The sequence below is a fragment of the Gopherus evgoodei genome, chromosome 6, assembly GCF_007399415.2.
Source record: "Gopherus evgoodei ecotype Sinaloan lineage chromosome 6, rGopEvg1_v1.p, whole genome shotgun sequence".
NCBI lineage: Eukaryota > Metazoa > Chordata > Testudines > Testudinidae > Gopherus > Gopherus evgoodei.
The window spans coordinates 17,413,607-17,439,767 of NC_044327.1; the positions used below are offsets into that span (position 1 = coordinate 17,413,607).

At 44.7% G+C, this 26,161-nt stretch overlaps 1 protein-coding gene across 1 annotated transcript; it reads left to right on the plus strand.

The window, feature by feature from the left end:
* The first annotated feature begins 199 nt into the window (after positions 1 to 199).
* On the plus strand, positions 200 to 24,016 carry LOC115653808 (SUN domain-containing protein 3-like). Its single transcript, XM_030567478.1, has 13 exons — positions 200 to 309; positions 11,588 to 11,694; positions 12,690 to 12,785; positions 13,697 to 13,781; positions 14,650 to 14,720; positions 15,739 to 15,800; positions 16,165 to 16,205; positions 16,671 to 16,830; positions 18,412 to 18,496; positions 19,097 to 19,212; positions 21,710 to 21,877; positions 22,861 to 22,950; positions 23,859 to 24,016. Exons 2-13 carry the CDS (start codon positions 11,607 to 11,609, stop codon positions 23,976 to 23,978), a joined length of 1,182 nt encoding a protein of 393 aa, XP_030423338.1. The 5' UTR covers positions 200 to 309; positions 11,588 to 11,606; the 3' UTR covers positions 23,979 to 24,016.
* Positions 24,017 to 26,161: the final 2,145 nt, after the last annotated feature.

Consider the following 26,161-nt stretch of genomic DNA (forward strand, 5'->3'; position numbering starts at 1 on the left):
ACTTACTGGGGGGTTGGGTTAGCCCTCTCCCAGTACCAAAAGAAAGAGGAAGGGCCAACGAGAAAGCAAGACCCTGAGACTGACAGTCCCTAAGGCCAATGGGAAGGGGCGAATGCCCCAGGTCAGCCCTATTGACAGGGCAGGCAGGCCAATGAGGCAGTCAGGAGCCAGGGTCCCATCCTCCGTGTGAGCTGGAGCTCTCTGGGGAAAAGCGGCTGGAGCTAAGGAGAGCGCCACAGCCTGAGCTGAGGCAGAGCAGCAGCAGCAGCCAGGCCCAAGTGGAGTTGGAGCAATCTGGAGCCAAGAGTGGTGAGCAGCTGGGGAGCATGAGGGGGGACCCTGAGCAGCAAGGGGGCGGGACAGGGAGACGCCACCAGACACGAGGCTGGACTTGGGAGGGGGGTTGTATCCCCGAGGGGAGGGCCGTCGCTGGGGAGAAGGGTCCTGTCACCTAGAGCCTAACGGCCTGTGGCCACCGCCAGAGCAAGGTATCTCCGCAGCGCAGCCAGGGCCTGGGAAGGAGGCCTGGGACGTGTGAGGAACAGACTGTGAATTTTCCTGATGTCCCAGAGACAGCTGTTTGTGGTACCCTGTGCCCAGACAGCAGGCTCACTTGTCTCCTTTAAGCTAACAGGGCCTGCTTTGGGGTGGGAGTCCCTCCAGCCCTACCCCCATAACAATTACAGTGTGAGAGACTGAGACTGGGGTTGCCCCAAGACTGCAGCTTCCCCCCGGCCCAGTCAGCTTTGGGGTGGGAATCCCGCTCCACACTGATGATTCCTACAATGGGGGAACAGAGAAGCTGTAAACGTCTCTGAGCTGAGCCCGAAATCCAGCCTCACTGGTAGAAACAGAAAGTGATGACAGTGAGTGGAAATCAAATCTAGGCTCTGGGTAAGATCCAGCAGCTCTTTGTGGTCTCTTCATTCTACCAACTATCTCAATGCTCCAGAGTATCCCTGGGGTTGCCATAATTACAACTATCATAATGTTATGCTGCGTCAAAAGACCTCGACTTTTTATTGGTTCCCAAAGTCCTTCAAAGTAAAAAATACTGTTTATGGTACCAACAATTCAACATTATATCTGCCATCTTATAATGGACTTGGTTTTGGATTTGTTAATAAAGCTGTATTATCATCATGGGTCAGAATTTTTTGATATATCATAGAATGTAGTTGCCCTGGTAACTCCATTTGAAGAGTATCTGGACATGACACCTCACTGAAGATCTCAAAACATTTTGAAAACATTAAAGAACTAAGCCTAACAACACTCCTATGAAGAAGCAATTTTACGCATGCAGACACTGAGGCAGAGAGATTAAATATTTTATCTAGTGAGTCTGGGGCAGAATCAGAACTAAAACTCTTATCATCATGACTCTCAGGCCTGTGCTAGATCATGCTGCTTCCCATAAGTCACAGGATGCATCTTTTATGTTTTGTTATCAAATAAATTAATCTTTCATAAACTGCTTATTGAGTAAGTAATCTTATCCACTTTGCTTCCGAAGCCACTGCATCATAAAATAGAAATAGTTGTACTACAGCTTTACCTATCCAGTGGACATTATTCACAGCATTATTTCACAGTGATTCAGTATTTTTCCTTTAGCCAATGTTAAACCCAAGTTTTATTAGTTCTGAAAATGCTAAAACGACTTCTGTATTTCTCAGTACCTTCTCCCCACAATAATGGGCCTGATTCTCCAGCCTTTGATGGCAGCATTATACACACACTTGGTGCTCAGGTGTAAATGAACACACAAGGTGCAAGGCGATGGAGAATCCGACTTTTTAAATGCTTTCCAGCTCATCTCCCCTTTTTTAACTTCAGGAATACTTAAGAGCGAAAATGCCTAATGAAGCCAAACTCTCAAATTTAATTGGAGGACAAGGTGGGCTACCTGAACTGCTCTGCCTGCTGAAAGGATTTTTCTGCCTCACATTTAGCTGCCTGTCTAATCACCTACTGTGCTTCATTGTCTCCTGTGACTTTAGACTTGACCTATTTCTTGGCTTTATGCTTGGCCTTTCCACTCTTCTCCTTTACCTTTAATCTTGCCCTCTCTTTTCCCTTTAGCTCTTTCTTGTTTTTCTCTTTGAACATCTTTGTTTGCCTTTCTTTGAGATTCTCTCCATATCCTCTGACAAAGGGCTTCCTGATGGGCTGATTCGCTGTTAAGACTTTCTTGGACAGATAGATCATCTCTCTAGCATCAGTGGATCTATCAATGGCATTTATAAAGCTCTCAGGGCAGCCTTTCCCATGTACTGTGTGAACTCTGGGCCTAGGGAAAGGAAGTTTATGTTTCTCTGCTGTCTTCTTTACTTTTGCCTGCTTTTTAGGATGGGATTCTCGGCCCTTTCTCATCCCTTCTCAGGGCACTCAGATGCTGCCTCTTCTCTTTCTCAGTTCAGTTCTGGCTACTGAGCTTGTACTGGCAGCTGCTTCAGTGCTTGGAGAGTGGAAAGCAAGCCCTCACCTCTCTATGGAGGCCTGTCACTCACTCTTCTTCCTTTATTCCTTTCCTTTGATTTCTTTCCTCTCTCTCTGTAGGGGGCATCTAGTGTGTTCTGAAACTCTGGACTGGATTCTTGGTCTGGCTGATCTGGGCAGGACCCAAGGGACCACAGATAGAGGTGCTTTACAGCCACCTTTGTGCTCTCTCATTTCTAGGAGCAGCCAGGGATAGATTTTGCCCCAGCATAAGTTAGAGCAGCCTCAAGACTGCTCTGATTTACACCAGTGGCAATTGCTCCTTTGAGTTAATTCTGCTGGCCAAGGATCTTACTCCATATTGTGTTGTGGGGCAAGGAGTACAGAGATTTCCATGTTGTTATAACAGAGTGAAGTGTAAAAGCAGCAAAGAATCCTGTGGCACCTTATAGACTAACAGACGTTTTGGAGCATGAGCTTTCGTGGGTGAATACCCACTTCCTCATTTAGGGATAATGTGGAAATGGCAAATAATCAGCATTACTTCCAAAGGAAGTGTGACAACTATATTAACTCTTTCGGTGCTTTCCAGCAAAAAAACACCAAGATACCAAGGTGACAGACATCTTGCAAATGGGCCAGAATAAGGAAAAAGTAGTGGTATTCTCTCAAGCACTGCTCACTACTGGAGCTTCACACACTCCTGGTGCCAAATGCTGCTCATGAGACTCTACTTCTCATAGACTGTATTGATCTTGTTAGCATGACCACCTCTCTTCTTTTGGCATGTTTTGATTAGCAATGAAAGAGAAAGAGGTTGACATTTAATCTTTCATCATTAATTTTCATATATGAATGGGTCAGGTCACCTCTGTCAGAGTTACTCTTCCAGGCTCCCTGAAGATTCATGCAGCCATCATTGCAGCAGTTTACGCTCAGCTTTCATTCTGAAAGTAGTTTTTGTGCCCAAGAGCTAGAAACTTACATTATCTATTAAATGAAAGAGGAGATGTTAGAGCATATGGTGTAACCACCAGTAGTGATCGTGAAGGTAGGATGGGAATAGAAAAGTTTGTCAGTTAAAGGGCTTTATCATCAGAGCCTGTGCATCCTAATGCAAATGAAATTCATAATTACAGAAAAGAGAACACACGGGCTTTTCAAAAATTCCTATCACTCATCTCATTACTGATACATTAATATACCACGTGAGCCAGCGCACCTTTCAAAGCAGCTGTATGGAGAACAAAGAATAAAAAAGAAAAACAGCAAGGAAAATAAAGAGGAATTTCCAAAGCAGAAAAAAGGAGCCACAATAGCATTTGTGAATGAATTAATAAAATGGTTTACTTCTGTAGTTTTATTATCAGCAGACTAACTGATGACTATAGCCCTTAATAAAGTTTACAGGTTTGATTTTAAAACAAAATTCATTTTATCCACTGTAACCATTGGAAAAAATTAATGAACTTTTCTGAGGATATCAATGATCAATCATGGTTCAGAGAAATAAGAATTCATTCAAAACATTCATCTTTAAAGAAAAAAATGTTTTATAAACTTACAGCATCTAGTGACTGGGCCTGAACTCACCCATGACCACTAGGCAGTGAATTTATCAGAATAAACTCATTCATTTCTAAAAATTATTATACAGATATACCCTTCCTCCAAAGGAAAACTCCACTAATAAGATCTATAAATTCTCTTCATAATCACACAAGCTGCTTTGTAGCATATGCTAAGCAATTCTGTCATTAAGTAACTTCTGTGGTACATTCCAGCTGAGGATCTCAGAGTGCTTAAAATATTAATGAAAGTAAACCTAAAAATTCCCTGTGTAGAAGGGAAGTATCTTCCCTACCTGTGAGATGGGAATACTACCTACAAAGCAGTTATGGGTGACATTTTCAAAACACTCCCAGGCAATATCCCCGAGCACACTCCCCATTCATCAGCCCCAAACAATCCATCCCATCCTGGAGCCTTTCCTTCTCAAGCTCCTCCATCCTCCAGTCAAGCACCTCCCCAGCACCTACACCACCAATCACCTTGATGACTCAAGTCCCCAGCATTCAGGCAAACCACTCTACCACTGTCCCTCACGCACCCACCCCACCCATGCAACCTACCCACCCAACATCCCCCAGGCATCCAAATCCCCACCCCATCTTTCCTTTCACCCAGCAGCTGGGTAACTCCCTAACTCACATACCACTCACCAACCCTCCTCAGCCAGCAGCCAGGCAAACTTCTCAGCACAGTCCACTTTGTGGCAAATACCATATACATCAAAGGGAGAGAAAGGAGAAAAAAATTGGATTTGATCAATAACTGAGCATGAGCAATACCTAAATATTAGATATCACAGAGACATTTTTAAAAACAGTGTCTCAAAGACAGGTCGCACAATACAGTTGCAAGGATTTTCCAGTGCACCTGAGGAAGTGTTCAAGGAATAAGCAGCTACTGCCCTCTTGTGGGAACCTGTGCACTAGACTGGATTATTTAATTGCTATCCAGAAGCTGTTCAGTCTGGTAAGGCCTTTTAGGAGATCTTTCACCATGTCTAGCCATGCTTGACCCTCTGCTGGATGGTGTCTTGCTGTGGTGATGGTATGCATGTGTGGCCCCCTTTGATATCCCAGGCATTGTCATCCAGGTGTGATAGCTTCTGCTGTGATACTTCCCACTGGTTGGCTACTTGCCTGTAACTTTCCATTTGTGCTGAAGGTTGCTTCTCACATCACCTGAACCTAATTCTTAGGCCTTCTCTCTTTAAGGGCTAGCCAGCCCTCCTGGATGCAGCCCCTTTAGGAGTGGCTAAGACCCACAGGCTGCCAGTATCCCATTTTATTTCCATAGCAGCTAGGAGATTGCTTCTTTCATTCCAGCTCCTTGTTAGTGCTGCATCTGGGGTTGCTCCTGCAGGCTGTCCTCTCAGTCTTTTTTACTCTGGGGCAGCTCTCAACTCATCTTCTCATTATCCTCCTGGTACCACCTGGCCTCTGACCCCTTCTTCTGGATGCAGTCAGCTCACTGTCCCCCATGTTTTCCCTAAAGCAGCTTATCTCCCTCTTACTTGTTAGGGTGATCTGGAAGGTGCTTCCTACCAGACCTCTCATAAGGTTCAATCACTTCATTTCTCCAGCCCTTCAGTGCCACCCTTCAGTAGGCCTACACAGCTGTCTGTTGGTCAAATGTTGCTTCTTGGTCCTAATATGATGGAAGTCATTTTTAGCTGAACCAAGCCTAGGTCAAGGCCTGTCTCTTTACCTGGGCTGCTCAGCCCTTGGCTTTAAAGGTGGTTACACAGCTTTAAGTATATCACGTGGCCTTGCCAGTAAAGCCTCTTTCCCACATCACATCTAACATGTGGGTCTGTTCAACTAGGCAGCCCCTTTGTGAAACCAAGAGGGTTTCTCGCTGGCATACTGCTCCTCTAACTCTGAACCAGCAGTTAGCAACTGTCATCCTAGTTCAGGGGTCCCCAATGCGGTGCCCACGAGGGCATCTTAATGCGCCCACATCCTGGCCCCTGGGAGAGCATCCGCCGAAATGCCGCAGCAGCATTTTGGCAGGGGCAACTCTTGATGACGACGCTTGTCGCCGACAAGTGATGTCATCGAGAGGCGTCGCTCCCAAATTTCGGCAGCGACGCCCCTCGATGACGCCGTTTGCCGTCGACAAGTAATGTCATCGAGAGGCATTGCCCCCGAATTTCGGTGGGGATGCCTCTCACTGATGCCGCTTTCCAGGGCCGGCGCTTCCATTTAGGTGACCTAGGCGGTCACGTAGGGCACCAGGATTTGGGGGGGCAGCATTTTGCCACCCTCAGCGGCAATTTGGCTGTGGGGGGTCCTTCCGTGCTCTGGGTCTTCAGCGGCAATTCTGCAGCGGGTCCTTCACTTGCTCTGGGACCTGCCGCCAAAGTGCCCCGAAGACCGGGAGCTGTGGAAGGACCCCCCGGCCGCAGAATTGCCACCAACAACCAGGAGCGTGGAAGGACCCCTGCCTAGGGTGCCAAAAACCCTGGCGCCGCTCCTGCTGCTTGCCGTCGACAAGTGACATCATCGAGAGGCGTCACCGCTGAAATGCCGCCGAAATTCGGCGGCATTTCGGTGGGTGCTGCACCGCCGCAGTGGTCCTTCACCTGGCGCCCGCCAGTGAAAAAGGTTGGGGTCCACTGTCCTAGTTAGTCTCTTATGTCACCAGAGCAACTGCATTCAGATCAGAAAACTGTGCTGGAAAGATAGAATGATTACACGTCTGACACTTGCCCTTTGAAGGCCAGCCTCTGTCCGGTGTGGGTTTGTTGAAGGCAAACCTCAGTGAATGCTGAGCTATTTTGGCTTCATGAATCACTTATAAACAAGGCTTCCTCTCAAACGTATTTGGTATACGAAGATATTTGACCAATATTATGACTGAACAAATGGCAATCTAGTCTATGTGTTAAGTTAGGAATTGTTTGACTTTACTGTTTTAAGCTTTGAAATGGGTCACTTAAGTCCCATGGCTTCAGGCGTAGCAAGTTTGCAGCATTTTACTTTCTTCTCAATGTCCATTGAACCCTTCTCCTATTTTATAAGATCCCCATTGCAGTGGTGACAATTTTTCTGAGGTAAGCAATGTGGTGGTGTCATCTCTTTAATCTGTGCACCAAGGAAGATGAGCAGATGGTGACTCCTCAATGAGACTCACTGCGGATTTGCAGAATGCACTAATTTCAGTTCACTGATATTTGCACATCTTGAGTTTGGTTTCACTTTTGGGCTTCAGCAGCAGCTTCTCTGAGCTGAGCCCCAAATCTAACCTCATTGGTTGAAACCGAAACTGATGACAGCAAGTAGAAACTGAAGTCCAGCTGCTCCAGCTGAAACATAGACTCCTGCTAAGATCCAGCAGCTCTCTGCAATATCCCCATTCAACCAACTATCCTAACTCCCCAGAGGAGCCTGAGGTTGCCATGGTTACATTTGCCAGAATGTTATGCTGCTTCAAAAGACATCAGCTTTTTAGTGATACCCAAAGTCCTTCAAAGTAAATACAGTTACATTGCCAACAATGCAACATTATATTTGCCACCGTACAATTGAATTGTTTTTGGATTTGTTAATAAAGCTGTACTATCATCGTGTGTCAGAATTTTTGATGTATCATAGAACATAGTTGCCCTGGTAACCCCATTTGAAGATTATCTGGACATGACCCCTCTCTGGAGATCTCAAAACATCTGCAAACATTAAAAAACTAAGCCTAACAACACTCCTATGAAGAAGCTAGGTCTAAAAACCATTTTACAGATGACAACACTGAGGCAGAGAGATTAAATATTTTATTTAGGAATACAATGAGTCTGGAGCAGAATCAGGACTAAAACTTTATCATTGAGACTCCCAGGCCTGTGCTAGACCATGCTGCTTACCATAAGTCATAGGTTGCATCTTTTATATTTTGTTATCAAATAAATTAATCTTTCATAAACTGTTTATTTAGTATGTAATTATATCCACTTTACTTCCGAAGCCACTGCATCGTACAACAGAAATCGTTATACTACAGCTTTATATATCCAGTGGAAGATTATTCACAGCAATATTTCACAGGGATTCAGTATTTTTCCTTTAGCCAATATTAAACCCAAGATTTATTAGTTCTGCAAATGCTAAAATGGCTCCCGTAATTCTCCCTACAACAATGGGCCTGATTCTCCAGCCTGTGGTGGCAGCATTTCACACACACTTGGTGCTCAGGTGTAAATGAACACACGAGGTGCAAGGCAATGGAGAATCCAACTTTTTTAATGCTTTCCAGCTCATCTCCCTCTTTTTAACTTCAGGAATACTTAAGAGCAAAAAAAGCCCTATGAAGCCAAACTCTCAAGTTTAATTGGAGGACAAGGTGGGCTACCTGAACAGCTAAGCCTGCTGAAAGGATTTTTCTGCCTCACATTTAGCTACTTGTCTAATCACATACTGTGCTTCATTGTCTCCTGTGACTTTAGACTTGACCTATTTCTTGGCTTTAGGTTTGTCCTTTTATTTGATTCTTCCTTGGTTCCCTTCCTTGTCCTTCTCTTTTGGTTTATGCTTGGCCTTTCCACTCTTCTCCTTTACCTTTAATCTTGCCCTCTCTCTTCGATTTAGCTCTTTCTTGTTTCTCTCTCTCTTTGAATGTCTTTGTTTGCCTTTCTTTTGAGCTGCTTTCCACATCCTCTGACTCAGGGTTCCCTGATGGGCTGATTCGCTGTTAAGACTTTCTTGGACAGACAGCTCATCTCTCCAGTGGATCTGTCAATGGCATCTTTAGAGCTCTCAGGGCAGCCTTTTCCATTCACGATGTGAACTCTGGGCCCGGGAAAGGGAAGTTTATGTTTCTTTGCTGTCTTCTTTATTTTTGCCTGCTCTTTAGGGTGGGACTTTCCTGCCTTTCTCAGCCCTTCTCAGGGCACTCAGATACTGCCTCTTCTCTTCTCTTTCTCTCTCAGTTCAGTCATGGCTACTGAGCTTGTACTGGAAGCTGCTCCAGTGCTTGGAGAGTCAAAAGCAAGCCCTCACCTCACTATGAAGAACTTACTCACTCTTTCTTCCTTTCCTTAGATGTCTTCCCTCACTCCCTGGATGGGAGATGTAGTGCGTTCTGATACAATGGACCGAATCCTTGGGTCGGACTGAGCTGATCAGAAGCCAAGAGACTAGAAACAGTGGCATCTCAAAGCCACCTTTGTGCTTCCTCTTTTCTAAGAGGAGCCAGGGACTGATTTTGCCCTAGCATAGGTTAAAGCAGCTTCAGGACTGCTCTGATTTACACCAGTGGCAATTGCTCCTTTGAGTTAATTCTGCTGGCCAATGATCACTGCACTCCTGCCATGCTCCCTCTTATCCTTTGTTAGTCTGCTAGCCTGGGAGATAGAGGACAGGATTATTTGGAGCCACCATACATTGCTTTATACCAGTCAGGGATTCCTCCTACAAGCTCCTGAGCTTGGGCAGCTCTTTCTCCCTTTTGCACCCTTGGGATGGTACAAAGAAGGTGGAACAAGGATCTATCTGGCTGGTGCAGGGAGCACAGAGAATCCCATGTTGTCATAACAGAGTGAAGTTAAGTATAATGTGGAAATGACATATAGTCAGCACTACCAAGGATGGTGAGACCTACTGTATTAACCCTTTAGCTGCTTTCCTGCACAAAAGCACGGATATACCAGGGTACACCAGAGCAGGGAAAAAATAGTGGTATTTTCCCAAACACTGGTCACGACCTGAGCTTCACACACTCCTAATGCCAAGTGCTTCTCATGCTACTCTTAATGGACTGTGTAGATCTTGTTAGCATGACCACCTCTCTTCTTTTGGCATGCTTTTATTAGCAGTGAAATAGATAGGGGCTGACATTTAAACTGCCATCATTATATTTCCTAAATGAATGGGTCAGGTCACTCCTGTCTGCTACTCTTCCAGGCTACATGAAGACTCAGGCAGCCCTCATTGCTGCGGTTTACACTCAGCTTTTATTCTGAAAGTTGTTTTTGTGCCCAAGAACTAGAGACTTACATTGTATTTGAAATTAAAGAGGAGTTTTTAGAGCACATGATGCAGCCACCAGAGAAAAGTGTGTGGCTCACTGAGCTGTTGTGAGCCAGGTGCTTATCTCCCTGTCACTTGTTAGGGTTCTTTTTACCGGCCCTCACGTAAGGTTCAGCCACTTCCCTTCCCCGGCCCCTCAGTTCCATCCCTCTGCAGGCCTACACAACTGCCAGTTGGTCAAATGATGCTTCTTAATCCTAACTCCCTTTATGATGAAAGTCATTTTAGCTGACCAAGGGCCTGTCTCTTTAAGGGCTGCCCAGCCCACCTGGCAGATGCCACTTTAAAAGTAGTTACACAGCTCTAAGTATATCAGATGGCCTTGTCAGTAAAGTCTCTTGCCCACATAACATTTAACACTGTCACACTGCTCTCCTCACTCTAAGCCAGCAACCAACAACTGTTAACTGCCAGCAACTGTCATCCTGGTTAGTCTGTTACAATGTCACCAGTGCAACTGCCATCCTGTTTACTCACTGCAGGCCATTTACTGGGATGTCACTGACTGACTGTTGGCCTCTATCAGGTGTGGCTTTGTTGTTTTTAAAAATCTCATATTGATTTTGTGGGTCTGAGATACCAGTCCAAGAGGGCTGTAAATTTATGCACACATCCAATTCTTGCTTCACTTTCACTATAATGAATGGAAAAAATAATCTGTAGAGAAGTCCAAGACTGTTGCCAACGGCCTCTTGAGAGAACAAAACTGATAGCGACACAAGTGGTAATTCAAGGGGGTCAACAATGTCAGGATTCCAGACACATAGGTGTAGATGTGTTTTGGGGGAGAGGGTTTCTGGTGTAACACGAGTTAAATAACACCATGCATATGAATACCATTCAGTTGGGGATGTCGCAGCACAGACTAGAAACTAATACAATGATTACCAGCTTTTGGACCCACAAAACCCACATTTTGTGGGGCAATCCCAATTTGGAGCCTGATTCTGCAGCCTTTAATCAAAGGGACTGTGATGTTGCTGCTTAAGTTGGGTGACTTTCTCCTGTTTAATGACTAAAAATTGGCTAGGCAACCAGACAACTTCAGCTGGTAAAATCTTTACAAATATATAATTTGCTTCTACAGTGAGCCAACATACTTGAGACAGATTGATATGATTCACCTTTAAATTAGCATCAACTTTCTCTCCAGCCTTCTCTTACCAGTTATCATTCATAAGAGTTCTATTTATACCTTTTTCCTTTTGGATCGTGGGAGAACACAGCCGTGTTTTCTGTACTGGTGATTATTTAGGGAAAGTAATAATATTTGTATTGTAGAAGCAGGTTTAAAGGAGTTTTCTTCCAAGGGAGAGTTAAAATTGGATGTCTAGTTCTAAACTGGATAACTGGGGTGTGCTGTTCATTGAGGCTCCAATCTGGGAGAGCCAGTGTGATTCTGGGACATGAGAGAGTGGATGGGGGTACCTTTTCTGTTCCTTTTTGTTGTTGTAGCTGCAGATGTTTCCTCTGTGACTTAAAAATCTGGCTGTTCCTCGTTGCCTAGTTAAATAATGGAAATGGTGGGTAATTTACCCACTTCTTTCTCTCAATAGGCACTTACCATCACAGACAATGCCTGGGAGTAACTCTGCTGAATCAACTCTCACCACTTCTAGCCAAGGGTCTTCAAAAACAACTGAGAAGCGCCAGGCAGATGAGAGTAAGTCCAGCTAAAGAACAGTTCTTCGTTTTTCTTTGTAAAGCACTCTGGGCTCTTTTGGGAGTGAAAGTGTAAAATACTATAATTGGTGCTAAAGGAGGATTTTTATTTTCCCTGCTTTCCATGGAAAAAGTTTGGCAAAACAGATGTTTTTAAAAACCTGTCAATACAGGCAGAAAGGCAAGAGTTCAGTGGGCATACATTTAACAACACTAGCACTCCTGGCAAGCTTAATCCCTCCATACAATATAGGCGGTCCTGATCCTGCAACCCTTGCTCATGCAAGTGGGAAGTCAGGAATTTCATGGCAAGAAGGTTTACATGACTGGACTCCCTGTGTGCATTTTAGCTTTTCTTCAGGCTAATTGAGTGAACATGCACATAAAATATTATCTAACCATAACCAGAAAACACTGCCCAATCATACAGGCCAACTGTAACAGATAGTTACACAGAATAAAGGGTCCATGATATCTTTCTGACCCAAACAGAACACATGGGATCTTGACAAGCTCCCACTGAAGCCCATGGCATAGAAATACAGAAGAATAAACTTTCTCTAATGCTTAAGTTTACACTGGATAATGGGTTCCTTTCATTCCTTCTAGTATTGCTGCAGCAGTTACTAGAGAAGCCTGCTATACTTTAATCTCCTCTTTTACAGCATCTTCATTTGCCCAGGCTCTTCAGTGAAGGAGGCACCACCACTAAGGGCCAGCAAATGATCTCCAGATAGCAAGTGCTATTCTATAGGGTATGAGCAGTCTGTGCAGCCCACCGTGAGAACAGGAAATTTAGTCTGAAGGCATTTTGTTGGTCACATCTACCCACCAATTACAGCAGAAAGAGAACAGGAGGAGAGCAATGGAAGGGGAGACAGAGAAAACAAATTGTAGATCCCAGAAGCACGTAGACTCCACCTGAAATGGCTGTAGGAATATAGAAAGGAAGCTGGGACAGGTTGCCTGCCTAATGACATGATGTTTCTTTGACAGGTGAGGTATTTACCAGAATGTCCTACTTGGCAATTGAGACCAACACCAATGCTTCATCATCCAATGGATCTCTGCCACCCCCAAAGAGTGTGCTACGTATGTACGATGGAACTTTTTCTCTTATAATATATATTCCTGATGCTCAGTAGCAAGAGTAAGGAAAGCTTACTGGCAAGAAATGCTGATGTGCATTTTTTATTTTGTTTGTTTTCTTACTGGTCCAAGATGTGATGCCCTACACACAACTCCATGGCATCTTTGTCTATCTGCCTGTCTGTAACACCACAACTCTGGAAAACTCAGTCCAATCAATTCCAGAATGTCAGGGAATGTTCTTGGCATCAGTGGGCAGAACCGTATTGACTTTGGTAAGAATCAGAAAATTGGAAAAGCCTCATTTCCACTCCGGAGGCAGAAATGAGGCAACAACTTTAGGATTATGCTAGTCAGTCCCCCACAGCCTAATCACTTTTGAAATTCTTGGCCTGCATTGCATACCTATAGTTTCTTTTACATATTCTAAAATATGGTTTTCCTACAGGTCCATGAAAGAATATGCTGTATTGTAAATTAAATTCACCTAATTTAGTCAGCAGTTTACATTTGGAAGGATAATTTTTCAGCTTTTTTTGGGCAGATACCTTGTCTTTACATTTGTCTGTAAAGGGCATGTCACACACTTGGGGCTACATTATAATAATTCATAGTAATAAAGGCTAAAGTCACTTTCCCTATTTCACATAAAAAGTTGTGCTCCCCGCATCGCCCCCAGAAAACACCTATGTGACCCTGAGATTGGAACCACTAATGTAAACAAATGTAATGATGTAGGAAAATCCTGGTGCTAATGTATATTTTGTGTAATGTCCCATTTGTGGGTTAATGAAGATGTGAATGTGGAAGCAATTTAAAGTAAGGGGCTGATCCAAAGCCCATTGAAATCAATGGAAAAACTCCTATAGTTTTTGATGGCCATTAGATCAAGCCTAACTGCTTTGTTTTCACAGGAACAGTATTTAACATCCCGTGCCTTCTGATAATGGCCTTTGCCTTCCTCCCAAGAGCCTTCATAAAGGCTTGTATCTCCATAAAGTAAGCGTGAAAATAAAATTCTTCTGAATGGTGTATTGGGGAGGAAATGGATATTCAGGAGTCACAATAGGAAACTGGGCCAGAGAGACTGGGATACCAGTTAATGAGCCTGTGGGTCCAGTTAGAAACAAGGAGCCCATGATTCACATTGGCTACTGTTCAGATTGTCACTGGGACAGGTTCCGTGCAGTTCTGTGGCAGCTGCTCATGAAACCAAAGAGTAATAAAGTCCCTCTGCTGGCTCACTACCTAGACCTGCCATTGGCCAAAATCTCAGTCCCTGAAAACAGCCTGAGCAAACAAGCTCATCAGAGGAGAGTGCTGTGAGGCCCAGGGTATAGAGTACATGGCTGCTATTGAAGCCTAAGGACCGCAGTAGCATCTGGCTGATGCTTCTTCCCTCAAAGTCCATGGATATGATTTGACCAGTCTCTCTGGCCCAGTTTCACTAGTCACAGATCCATCAGCCATATCTTGCTTCCTCTTTGCCTCATCCCCACTCTATCCCCAATTCTGCTGCATTTTAGATTAGGGCACGCAAAATCTTCTATGGAACGCAGGAGGAAGGGACCTCTATGCAAGCTCTCTGCAGCTAAGCCCTCACTTCAGAGCAGAATCACATCAGTTCCACTCCCAAATGGTGCTATTAGCCTGCAATGGGGGTTACAGGATTTGACCCAGCCCAAATAAATGCAATATCAGAACAAGATTATATGGGTGTATATGGATGCTGTGATAACTCTGGAAAGAATCCTGTGGCACTTTATAGACTAACAGGTGCCACAGGATTCTTTGCTGCTTTTACAGATCCAGACTAACACGGCTACCCCTCTGATACTGTGATAACTCTGTGCTTGGTCTCCTTCAGAAACCTAATCACCTTGCAGAATGGCAAGAAATTCTTCAAGATCCTGCTGTTGCTGGTTCCAATCATTTATGGTGAGTATTCATGGAATTCAGGGGACATATAAAGGTCTAATCTCAACTTCCAGTTTAGAAACAAAAATGCCTGCTTACTGAATTAATCTAATTGCATTGATTTAGGGATTCATATGACTAGAGCTCACTCTGCTATTTTATGTGTGTGTTTTTCTTCACTCTCTACCTAGATAATTCCACGGCCAAAAACACCTCCAAGCTCCTCCTAGTATTTCCAAATAACAATCACCCTTTCTTTTCCTTGCCATCCTGCTGGAGTAAATAGGTTGGTTAGTTGATAGGTTTGGGGGAGGAATGGAGATAGGTTGGGTTGTGGGAGACAGAGTAGGTGGGTAGTATGCAGACATTTTTTTCTATGTGAGGAAGTCCTTTCTTGTGAGGAAAGTGAAGTTGAAGGGCCAAGTTCCACATTTAGTCCTGAATGTGGTGAGGACTCTAGCCATTCATATCTCTTGTGGGAGCAAGTGAGTTCCATAGTCTAGAACCAGCTCCTTTGAAAGTTTGGTCTCTCCTCCTCAAGAGCCTCCCATTCTTGGTCAACTTGACATTGCACTGTTCAGGAGAAACACTCTGGGAGGTCACACATGTGGGAGGGGAGACAATCTCAGGTAGCCAGGGCCAGTCCCAGGGATGGCTTTGAATGTCAGGACAGAGACCAAGACCGGAACTCTGTTCAGAGGAGAGAGAATTCAGAGAGAGGAATATCGGGGAGATGTGCTCACTGTGACCAGTGTTGTCCTGCAGACTGGCTGCTGCATTCTGTACCAGTTGGAGCTCTCAGAGGATGTGGTAGCATTCCTAGATATATTGAGTTGCAATAATCATGTCATGGGTATGTGGATCTCTGGGGCTGGGCATAAGTCTGATAGGCTGGAGCACAGTTTTTTCAGAACTGTATGCACCCCAACTTCAGCTCTCCGTTGCCAACATATTATGTGGGTTTGGAAGTAGATAGCCTGGCTTGGTGATGATTACAAATCTTGGTGAAATAATTCTCTGTTGTGTGTGTGATTTGCAGCAGGTATTTACTGTGTTGGCTCACTATCGTCCAGGAGATTAGCAGAGGGGCTAGCATCACAGGTAAGTGTCTCGGGACAGGAAAGAAAGCTCCTCTGAGCCAAAATGAGAAGCAGCTTCAGTAATTGCCTTCCTAGACAAAGTTGCAACCCACAACATCTGTGACAGGCTCCTGCAGTTTTTGCACTTTCATCAAACAGGCAGAATGGCCATTAACGTTAATAAGACTTTTGCCAGTACCGTATAAGGGAAAAGTTGGGGTTGCAGGATGCAACTCCCTATATGCACTGGGATTACTGGTGTCAATTCATTGGGCGTATTGTATCTGATTCCAAAGAGAGGAAGGAATGTCTACCCTGCCTACCTTGAGAAGTCTCCAGGGAGACTGTATTAGTGGTTAGTATATTTGCTTCCCATTCTCTTACAGGAAGTGACAGAGCTACACGAAACAGAGCTGAAGTCACTGTGGTAAGAGGGATTTCTTGACAATGAATTTATTCCCTACTTCAGTGGAGGTGTCACTAACTCTCTGGCTAAATATGCATGATTATGTCTCCTAGTAGCTGGTTCACTCTGAGGATTAGAGCTGGCTTGCTCAGCTAAGAGTGACTCCTTTTACTGAAGCAGTACAGGGATTCTTGCTTTTGCAACTGAAGGTCCTAGGTTCTATCCCTAGTGATGACAGTGATGTCCTCAGGAATGCAGTCTCAGGTTAACCACATCACTCCAAGTGTACAAAGGCAGCAGATGTCCTGTCCACATTACAACAGCATTACATCTGGTATCAATGAAAACTCATTCTCCTAAAAATGGAGGGAATGGGGCAAGTTTATCCATCCAACCAGCACAAAGAGATGCACTGGTGTATTTGCAGTCTCCTGTTCTCACTTAATGCATAATAGTGTCTAATATCTGTTTTTCCATGTTTTCAAGGCAGTCTCACACTTTATTAGAAGAAAAAGTCCATGAAATAGAACACATTAAAGAGCAGATGCAGCATCTGCGTGCAGAGATCAATGGTGTGATGGAGGGTATCCTGCATTCTGTTCAAGAAATCCTGGAGGAGAGCGACATCCCAGGAGAGAACAGAGATGTAAGAGGCTGAAATTGTATAATTAGACCTTTCTGTAGCTCTCCCCATACCCTCACACTGCTTCCTGTCACACCGTTCCCAGCCAATTAGGGCCTGTTAGTCCTTGCTATGGACCTGAACATTAGGGATGGGATTTTCAAAACACTCAGCGCTGGCCTGACACTGCTTCCATTGAAGTCAGTGGGAGATTTACCACTGACTTTGCTGGGAGCAGAGTTGAAATCTCACTCTTGGAGATTTCTCACTGCTGTGCTCTGACAGTATCTGCTAGAATTTTGGTAATTATGGCATTTCTCACCAAAATGTCTTGTAACTGTAACACTGAACATTACCATGTGGGTGGCATTATACCAGTAAAATTGTTTAGGTTCCTACTTGTTCCTGGAAATGTATAAGCTGGAATCCCAAAATCCTTAAACAGTTGATCCTAAACTGCAGCTGGAGGTATGAGGTGTCTCTTACACTACAGGATAGCAAACTTAATTTCAGAGGCAGTGAGTGTAGTAATTAAGGCATTGAACTGAGAGTCAGGAAAGCTGGGTTGTATCCCTGTGTAGCAGAGCATGGCAGGGCCCCCTTTGGCTCCTGCTCTGCTAGATTCACAAAGTCACCCTGAGGTTAGTAACTACTTATGCAGTTTATTCACAGACTTGTTCCCACCACTGTTTCACCATATACACTTGACCCTTCGTTGTCTGCAGGCAGGAGGGGAGAGCTATCCTCCCCAATTCCCTTTCTTTCTGCCCCTGTCCCTGGCTGCTTCCTTCTGAGGCTAATTAGGCGACAGCTGTCTCTGCTTCCTCAATTAGGTCCAGATTACCTCCAGCCAGCATTAATTTATTCCCTAAATGGAAGGTGGCATGATTGAAGGCTGAATCATCACCCTGTCACACCCTGACTCTGCTATTGTCTTGCTTTGTGATCATAGGCATGTCTCTTAAGCTTTTTATTCATTTATTGTTCCATTTGTACATCTGAGATAATACTTCCCTGTCTTTATGAAGTGCTTTGTACTCCTTGGATGGAAACACTGTATAAATACATCTTATAGTAATAAGGGCTAGTTTTTGTTTTTTAACTTAACCCTCTCCTCCCATCATGGAGACAGGATTATTTCAATTCCTTAGCCTTGATACCTATTCTCAAAGTCACTTTTAACTGAGCCACCAACTTTAGTGAAGGAGTATATAAGACTCCCCATCAGTGCCTCTTCTTAGCTCTCTGTCTGGATCATTACTGAGTGTGAGATACTCTTCCTCGCATTCTGGGGACTGGATGGTACTCATGGTGCTCGCATAGTGAGCTGGCCTCTAGAACAACAGAATGAGGTGGAAACCAAACCCAGGACTCTGACACAGCAGTGGAGAGCTTTACTGTGTGGCCTCCGCCTCAGTAGCTGAATGAGTTTATATCCTTCCAACAGTTACTGGGAAAACTTATTTGAGATGGAAGTTACGGTTGTGTGTTTTATTGTGATTTTTCTCATTGACACTGAGTATTTTACCTTAAATGCCTGTGGGTGTTTATGTTGTTTGCAAATATCTTTCCCTTCATTACCTTATGTCTTCTCTTTTTTTTCAGCAAGTGCTAGAGATGATAAATGTAGCATTTAAGAAGGTTTATGAGGACCGTGTCCAGATGCCTGACTGGGCTCAGAAATCCATAGGTAAGGATACTAACAGCATTCTGCTCTTTTATAGCACCTTTACAATGATAAGTATAGTTATTCCTCCTTAACAAACTGAGGAAACTGATACACAGAGGTGCTAAGCTGACTTGCCTATGTTCAGACAGGAAGTCTGTGGCAGAGTCAGGGATACAACCCAAGCCAGCAGAATCCCTGTCCTCTCCCATCACCAGTAGACCATGATGTCTTTGATAATGTTGTTATGAACTTTTAAAAAAGTATCTGAGATATTCTTCTCTGCACTGATTTATGCACTTCGCCAAGGTGAATGGGAGATCTTGATTTTCCTTACAATAGTGTGACATAAACCCATTATAGATATTGATTCATCATTTATATCATGCTAATCTCCATATCAGATCATTATGGGATGTTCTCTACATCATATTGAGACATAAATCCAGCCATAAGACATTGTAGCCACTCTTTTTCTTTGACACCTAGGAATTCAGATACCACTATGAGGAACATAGGATGGATAGACTGATGGTCGTCTATATGTAACATTAGAAATATCTTGTAATCCACTGCTTATCATAGGGTCTGGCCTTTCTTAATCTATTCATATTTTAATTGCAGGTGCCACCATTGATACAGACAGAACATCTAAGAGTTTTGAACTTGGGAGAACAGAGGGGTGTTGTTTTGGTTCATGGTTCTTTTCTTCTGCAAACCCTCCAGATACTATTTTACAGGTGGAGCACATCTGTCTTCTTTGTGTATTCCCTTATACTACTTTCAAATGTCCTCATTCAAAAACTGTTTCAAGAAACCTGTTCTTCAGTGGTGGACCTACAATTAGTTAGCCAACTAATTAAGGAAAGGTTGAGGGGCAGTCGGGTGTAGATAACATGCATTTGGGAATTAGGCGTTGCAACGCTCAGTGCCATGGCACCTAACTTTTAGGTGCCTGAAAAGTCACAGGAACAACACTGTGAACCACAAAGCCTGAGTTAGGCACCTAGGCTTCCTATACAATGAATAGGAAGAGATAGGCAACTTACAGTGGGATCCACAAAAGTCATTATACTAGGTAGGGTGTCTCCTAAGCTATCTGATGGGAGATGCTGATGAGAGGGGGTGTCCTAAACCCCTCCCCTCTCCTGGAGATAGGTGCCTGATTCTAATTAGTGATTCACAAGGGGAACCCCTCTCCTGGAGTTAGATGGCTTAGGTGCCCAAGTCATTTCTTGTGAGAATGAATTAAATGCCTACCTTGCTCCACATAAAAGGCCAGAGGAGGATGTTCCCACCTTATAACTTTTAGCCCCGTGATTAGAGCTCTAACCTGACATGTTGGAGACCCAGGTTAAATTCTCCCCTCTGCAAGGGGAGAGAAGAAATTTGAACGAGGTCTTCTCCCGAGAGTGCTCTAACCACTGAGATATGGGATATACTAATGTGTGGCTTCCTCAATCTTTGTTGAAGCTGTTCTGCTATGGATAAATGAGTCATTGAAGTGGGGGACTGGACCCAGGTCTCCCACCTCCCAGCTGGTGCCCTAACCACTGTACTCTCTCTCTCTCTCTCTCTCTCTCTCTCTCTCTCTCTCTCTCTCTCTCTCTCTCTCTTTCTTGCTCAGGCTTTGATGTGAGATAGATGTCTGGTGGCCTAGAAGAAGGCAGCAGTGCACATATTTAGAGGCAGAAACATAGTTGCCAGTGGAACTTTTACCCAGAATACTTTGGCACCGAGTCAGATTAGGCACCTACAACATTCAGCAGAAATTTTTTGGATCGCAGTGAAGCCTAAAACTGGAACATAAGCACTTAAACCCAAGACATAGGTGCCTAAGTCTGGATTTTAGGTACCTAAGTATCTTTGTGGCTGAGGGCCTTTGAGCCTGATCTGAAGCCCAGTGACATCAGTAAAAAGAACAGGAGTACTTGTGGCACCTTAGAGACTAACAAATTTATTTCAGCATAAGCTTTTGTGGGCTACAGCTCACTTCTTCGGATGCATAGAAGAAGTGAACTGTAGCCCATGAAAGCTTATGCTGAAATAAATTTGTTAGTCTCTAAAGTGCCACAAGTACTCCTGTTCTTTTTGCGGATACAGACTAACACGGCTGCTACTCTAAAAACTGACATCAGTGGAGTTCTCGCTTCTTTATTTACACAGACTAAAAACCCCAAGGACATAACTGTGTAGTTAATGCATATAAAAATCTATACATTTTAATTGTCTTTCTCTCCTCCGCCCTTTATATGTTGCTTGCCTCCTTAGCAACTGATCCAGTGCCCTCTGAAGTCACTGGAAAGATTCCCATTAACGTCCATGAGTACTGGACTGGGACCTTAGATTGTAAGATCTTTAGGGCAAGGGCCATGTCTCCCTCAACGTTTCTTAGTGTCTTAGCACCACGAGCCCCTGATGGTCCTTGGGGCCTCTAGGCACTAATGCAATAGAAATAATCAATAAAAAGTACTAGTAGCAATTCCCTTTCTTCCTCTAAGAAGGGTGAAGAAATCAAGTAATTTCCTGTAAACCCAACATTATGGCATGAGTGTTTTTATGAGGGTGAATCAGGCCCACTGGGAGCAACCTCCAATGTGTACCACTCTGAATATGTCATAGCCTTCTTCACCAGGTTCTTGGGTACACTTGGGCTAGTTACAGCATTTTAGTTCATAGAAACCATTTGCTCCCAGTAGTGGAAGAATTACTGTATCACAGCAAAAATCCCTTTCATGTGCATGTTATTTCTTTGCCCCAACTTTCTGCTGGCATTTGTACTTAACACCACTGAAAACCATGTTCTTTTCTGTTGTCCGTGATCTTTAATCTTTAGACCCATGCTTTGAATGACTGCAAACGCCTCTGGCCAGATTTAAAAATCATTCTTGGGCCCCAGTGCAGATGTGTAATAGAAAGATGGAACTTTATTGACTCTGATGGTGCTGTGGACTAAGTTCAAGTGTTATTGAAAAGGCAATTTTCCCTATAATACATAATAAGAAAGTCTCAGGTTTGATCTATGAACTCAGTGTCATAAAATATTAAAGCTCTCTGTTTAGGTGATAGACAGGCAAGGAGATCTACATTTTGTAGATTTCATAGAACTGTATTAATTTACCAGCATAAAGTCAAATAACAAAAGAAGACACCAATTTTTGTGCTTTTCCCTGAATACACCTGTATCTGGGATGTGTTACTCCATTAGTGTTAATTGGATTTGGTTTCTGCTTCCAGCCAGATGTTCACCCTGGAAACTGCTGGGCTTTCCAAGGATCTCAAGGTCAGGTAGTAATTAAATTGCCTGAAAAAATTTACCCAACCGCAGTTACACTTCAGCACATCTCTAAGGCAATCTCTCCCTCTGGAGATGTAACTAGCGCCCCAAAGGATTTTGCTGTATGTGTGAGTATCTGCCTTCAACTTTTTAAACTGGAATATTTTGGTGGATAAATACAAGAAAAGAGACTTGCTTTGTATGTCTGTGTACAGGATATGAGGCTTGTTCTCTTCACAACTATGCACAAGTTTAAGGAAATTTTTCAGATGAAGTGGTAATTTTATCACTATTAACAGTGTTCATTTCTATAGTCCTTTTTGTCTGAGTATCTCAAAGTGACTTTACAAATAATAACTAAGCCTCACAACAACCTTGTGCTATTGGTAAAGGATTCAGAAGGATAACATCATCCACCTTTTACGTGGAAGCAGCAGCTGTTTAACATCATCACACAATAGGTTTAGGAGAGCTCACTTGAAATTGCAGCAGAGACTTAGGGTACTTCTACACTGTATAAAAAAAGACCACAGCAAATCTCAGGAACTGGGGTCAACTGACCTGAGCTCACAAGTCTCATGCTATGAGCATGGGTGGTGGGTATAATAAACAAGGGGAGGTCAAGCCTCCCCAAACAGGTTGTGGCACACCTCCCTCTGGAGGCACACTGCTGGTCTGCTGCCTTTGGAGCGCCGCTGCAGGAAGGGTGCCCAGGCTGTGGCCCCACCCATGCTCTGCCTCAAGGCCCCACGGCCACATTCTGCTTTCCCCTATGGCCCTGCCCACACTGCTCCTCTTCGTGCCCTCACTCCTCTTCTCCCCTGAAGCTGATGGGGACTCGGGTGGGCGGGCCTGGGACTCCAACCAGCTGGGGCCCAGGGCAGCTGGACACAGCTGGCAGGCTCAGGGTGGCCAGTGAACTGGGGACTTGGGGTGGCCGATGGCTCAGGGCTACTGGCCCAGGACTCAGGGTGGCTCAGTCAGGCAGTCTGGGGCTCGGGGGGGCTCGGTCAGGCCAGCCAGGGCTCATCTGGACATGGTGGGGGTCTCGAAATGTTTACATTCCAATACATCATCATTCCTACCAGCTGTCTTCCCGCTCTGATTTTAGGGACTGGATGAGGAAACAGGGAAAGAAACTCTACTGGGAACTTTTATGTATGACTCAGGAAAAGAGACCATTCAAACTTTCCAACTGAAGGTACTTTAAAGGGTGGTGAAATGACACTGTATGCATACAGGTTTGCCTACCAGGTCTTGGAGAGGAGAGAATATAGAAATCTCTCTCTGAGAGGAGATTCCAAAGTGGTTAAACAGTGTTTTTGGAGAACAGAACTGTATTGTGTGAGGATGTGGGAAAGGAGAGATGATACCCCCAGTTCCTGTGTGAACTTAGTTTCAAAGGAGACCCATGGCTAAATTCTCCCCTTTTGACAAAGTCCTGCTCCCGCAACAGTCATTCTAAGTTGCAGAAGACAATGGCTTTGCAGGGAGCAAAATATTTGTAGGGCCAAACTCAGCAAGCAGGTGCATCTTCACCAACTTCAGAGGCAACACATCAGTGTACATCAGAGTTGAACTTAGACTCTGTTCTTCCTTACTTCTACTTTTCTCCCTGAATCAGCTATCTTTCTCTCCCCCAATCTTTTGTACCAGAAGCAATGGAGGGAAGGTGCTTAAGAAGCTAGGCAGCTGGGTTTTTGAAACACCTAGGTTTCATTAGTACCAGCCTGAACAAAGCAGTGGAGTAAAGGGGGTCAGGGAAGAAAGAAAGAACACAAAACTGGAGAGGCAGGGATCGTGGTAGTTGAAATTTCCTGTTGTTCCAGGCCTGCACTGTAGCTGATTTCAGCAGAGAATTTCAGCTTTCCATAGTTGGTGCTAAAGACTTTCAGAGCTCTGGAGTTTGATTTGACATACACTGAGACAAGCTTAGACCTGGTATAAGTCAGCACAGTTCCCATTATTTTCAATGGGAATTTTGTCCTCTTACCTCAGGGCTGAATTTGGTCCAATAGTAGGGTTAATATAGAGACAGAACTGGGACTGAAGAAAACTGTTTAAAGTAACACAAGTTTTGATTTTTCTTAACTTCTTTTTTTATTTCAGAGTGAACTTTCCAAATTTTTTGTTTACATAAAATTCAATGTGCTGAGTAACTGGGGCAACCCAGAGTACACTTGTGTTTATCGAGTCAGGGTACATGGGAAGATGACAGACAAGAGCTGAGGCCTGTAGTAAGAAGACATGCAGTGAGAACACCATCAGAAAAGTAAAGGCACCTAAAAATGACAGATTTTGTCAACTATTGACTCTCCTCTGTTCTATTAAAGAAATAAACAAAATTTAAATTGGATATGTGCAGAGACATGAATATTGGCAAAATGAGTCTCAATTGCTTTTATGCATTGAAAAGCTCTACATCTTGCAGGATCCTCTAGAAAAACCCAAGAGCAGAGGAGCTGGAACAGTTTTTATAGGGGGGGTGCTGAGAGCCACTGAACCAAACTGTAAACCCTTTATATGATGGAAACCACTTCAAGTGAGGGCATGCGGCAGCAGCCCTATTTCCAGCACCTATGCATTAGAGCATTACTGACCGCTCCAGGAAGGTTAATGACCAGGGTGCAGAGGCAAGAAAAAAACCCTCCAAGTCAATAACAGCCTTGCTAAGCTCATCTCAGTTGAAAGTCACCCTCTGCATAGCTTATTGGTGCATCTCCGAGCAAATGATAAATGGTGGCTGAGTCTGTGGATCTTCACTCTTCATTCTTGGAAACATTTTTCCTCCTAGACTCCCTGTTTCTCCCTTCCTTTGTGACTTAAGATTCTCAAAGCAACTATGTATAACTCTCCCCTTCTTACTCAGCAGATCTGCTCCCCATCAGCAGAGATACAGGGTGCACAAGGGAGTATCACAGGTTTTGGGGGCTGTGCTAGGACAGGCAGAAGCTTGCTGTTGCCACAACACCATGGTTCTGAACGGTTCCTTCCCCCTCTCCACCCAATAGAGACTGGTTTGGGGTGGAGGCTCTTCCCCCATATCAGTTGCAGCATGAGAGACAGAGATTGGAGTTGCACCAAGACTGCAGCTCCACACTCTCACCCACCAGGACTGCATCATTGATTCCTGTAGCAGTGGGGATCAGAGAAGCAGTAAGACCCACCCGTCCCTGAGGGGAAGCCCTCTCCCTTCCTCTGGGGAATGGAGACACAAATGGTGATGAGCTGGAGGAGGAGTTTGGTGTCTCCACTAGCCCAGACTCAACCCCTCCCCACCCCTGCCTTCCTTTCGGGCTTCACAACTACTGGGCAGCAACAGCTCCTTAGCTGCGACATAGGGCTACATGCCAGCCTAAGGCCACCAGTGGACAGGCAGGTGGGCAGGAGGTCTTGGTGCCAGTGCTGAGAAGCTCATGGCACTAGCGATTGGACAGGGCGAGGGTTTCTCGCTGGTGTGGAGGAGAGAGGGGGGCCTACCTCCCTGCAAGAGCAGCATTCATTGGGCTATTTGCATGGCAGCACCAAGCAAACAGTTTCCTACAAAGGCGGCAACACTGCCTGTCACTCTGGGGTGCCCCCTCCTGCTACGGTTCCCCCTCTGTCCTTCGCCCTCACACACATTGGGCTCCTCATTTTCACTTACCATGCCTGGGGCTGTCTGAGGGCAGCTGCTTCCCTGTGAATGTGGGGAGCAGTTTGTTAGTCATACTTCACACACTGGCAGCAAGGGAAGCAGGCCTGGCTGCAGGGTTTACAGCTTGTACCATCAGTAATGAAGAGCAGATGCCACAATCCTGGGCATCATTGGGTGCGTTGGGCCTTTAAGGCAAAGGGAATGTGGTAAATATGATCATGTAGAAGGATCTGAAAGGGATGGTCCTAGGGGGAAGTCATGCAACTGGACTGGGGCTGTATAGATCAAGCTGGTGCCTCAGGCTAGAGGAGGCTGGTTTGTGTAGGTCAGGCCTAGCTTTGGTCTGGCTGGAGATGCAGGCAGCAGGCTGAGGGCTGCCAGGAAGATGGCTGTGGTTATCCTGGAAAGGGCATAGAGGCAGAACAGAGAATCACCCAGAGCAGGGGTGATGAGAGAAGGAAGAGGCTTGGCATTGCTGATTGCACTTAATTAGATGCCCAGGCTGCAACATGTGGTAAGGGCAAAAGTCCCCCTTCTCAGGCTCTACATCAGTGGAGTCAATGATTGCTGAGCCAGAAGAGCTGAATGGACACGAGCCTGAAAGGCTAAAAAAGAGCTAGAGACCATAGGCGGAAGATATTGTTTAGCCCAGGGAGGAAGCACCCTGCAACCACAGGGACAAAGAATTGAGTTCCTCGAGGGCTGAAAGACTATGTGTTTTGGTTTCTGTTGGACTTTTGTGTTAAGCCTGGGAAGGGGACATGGACTTCTGGCT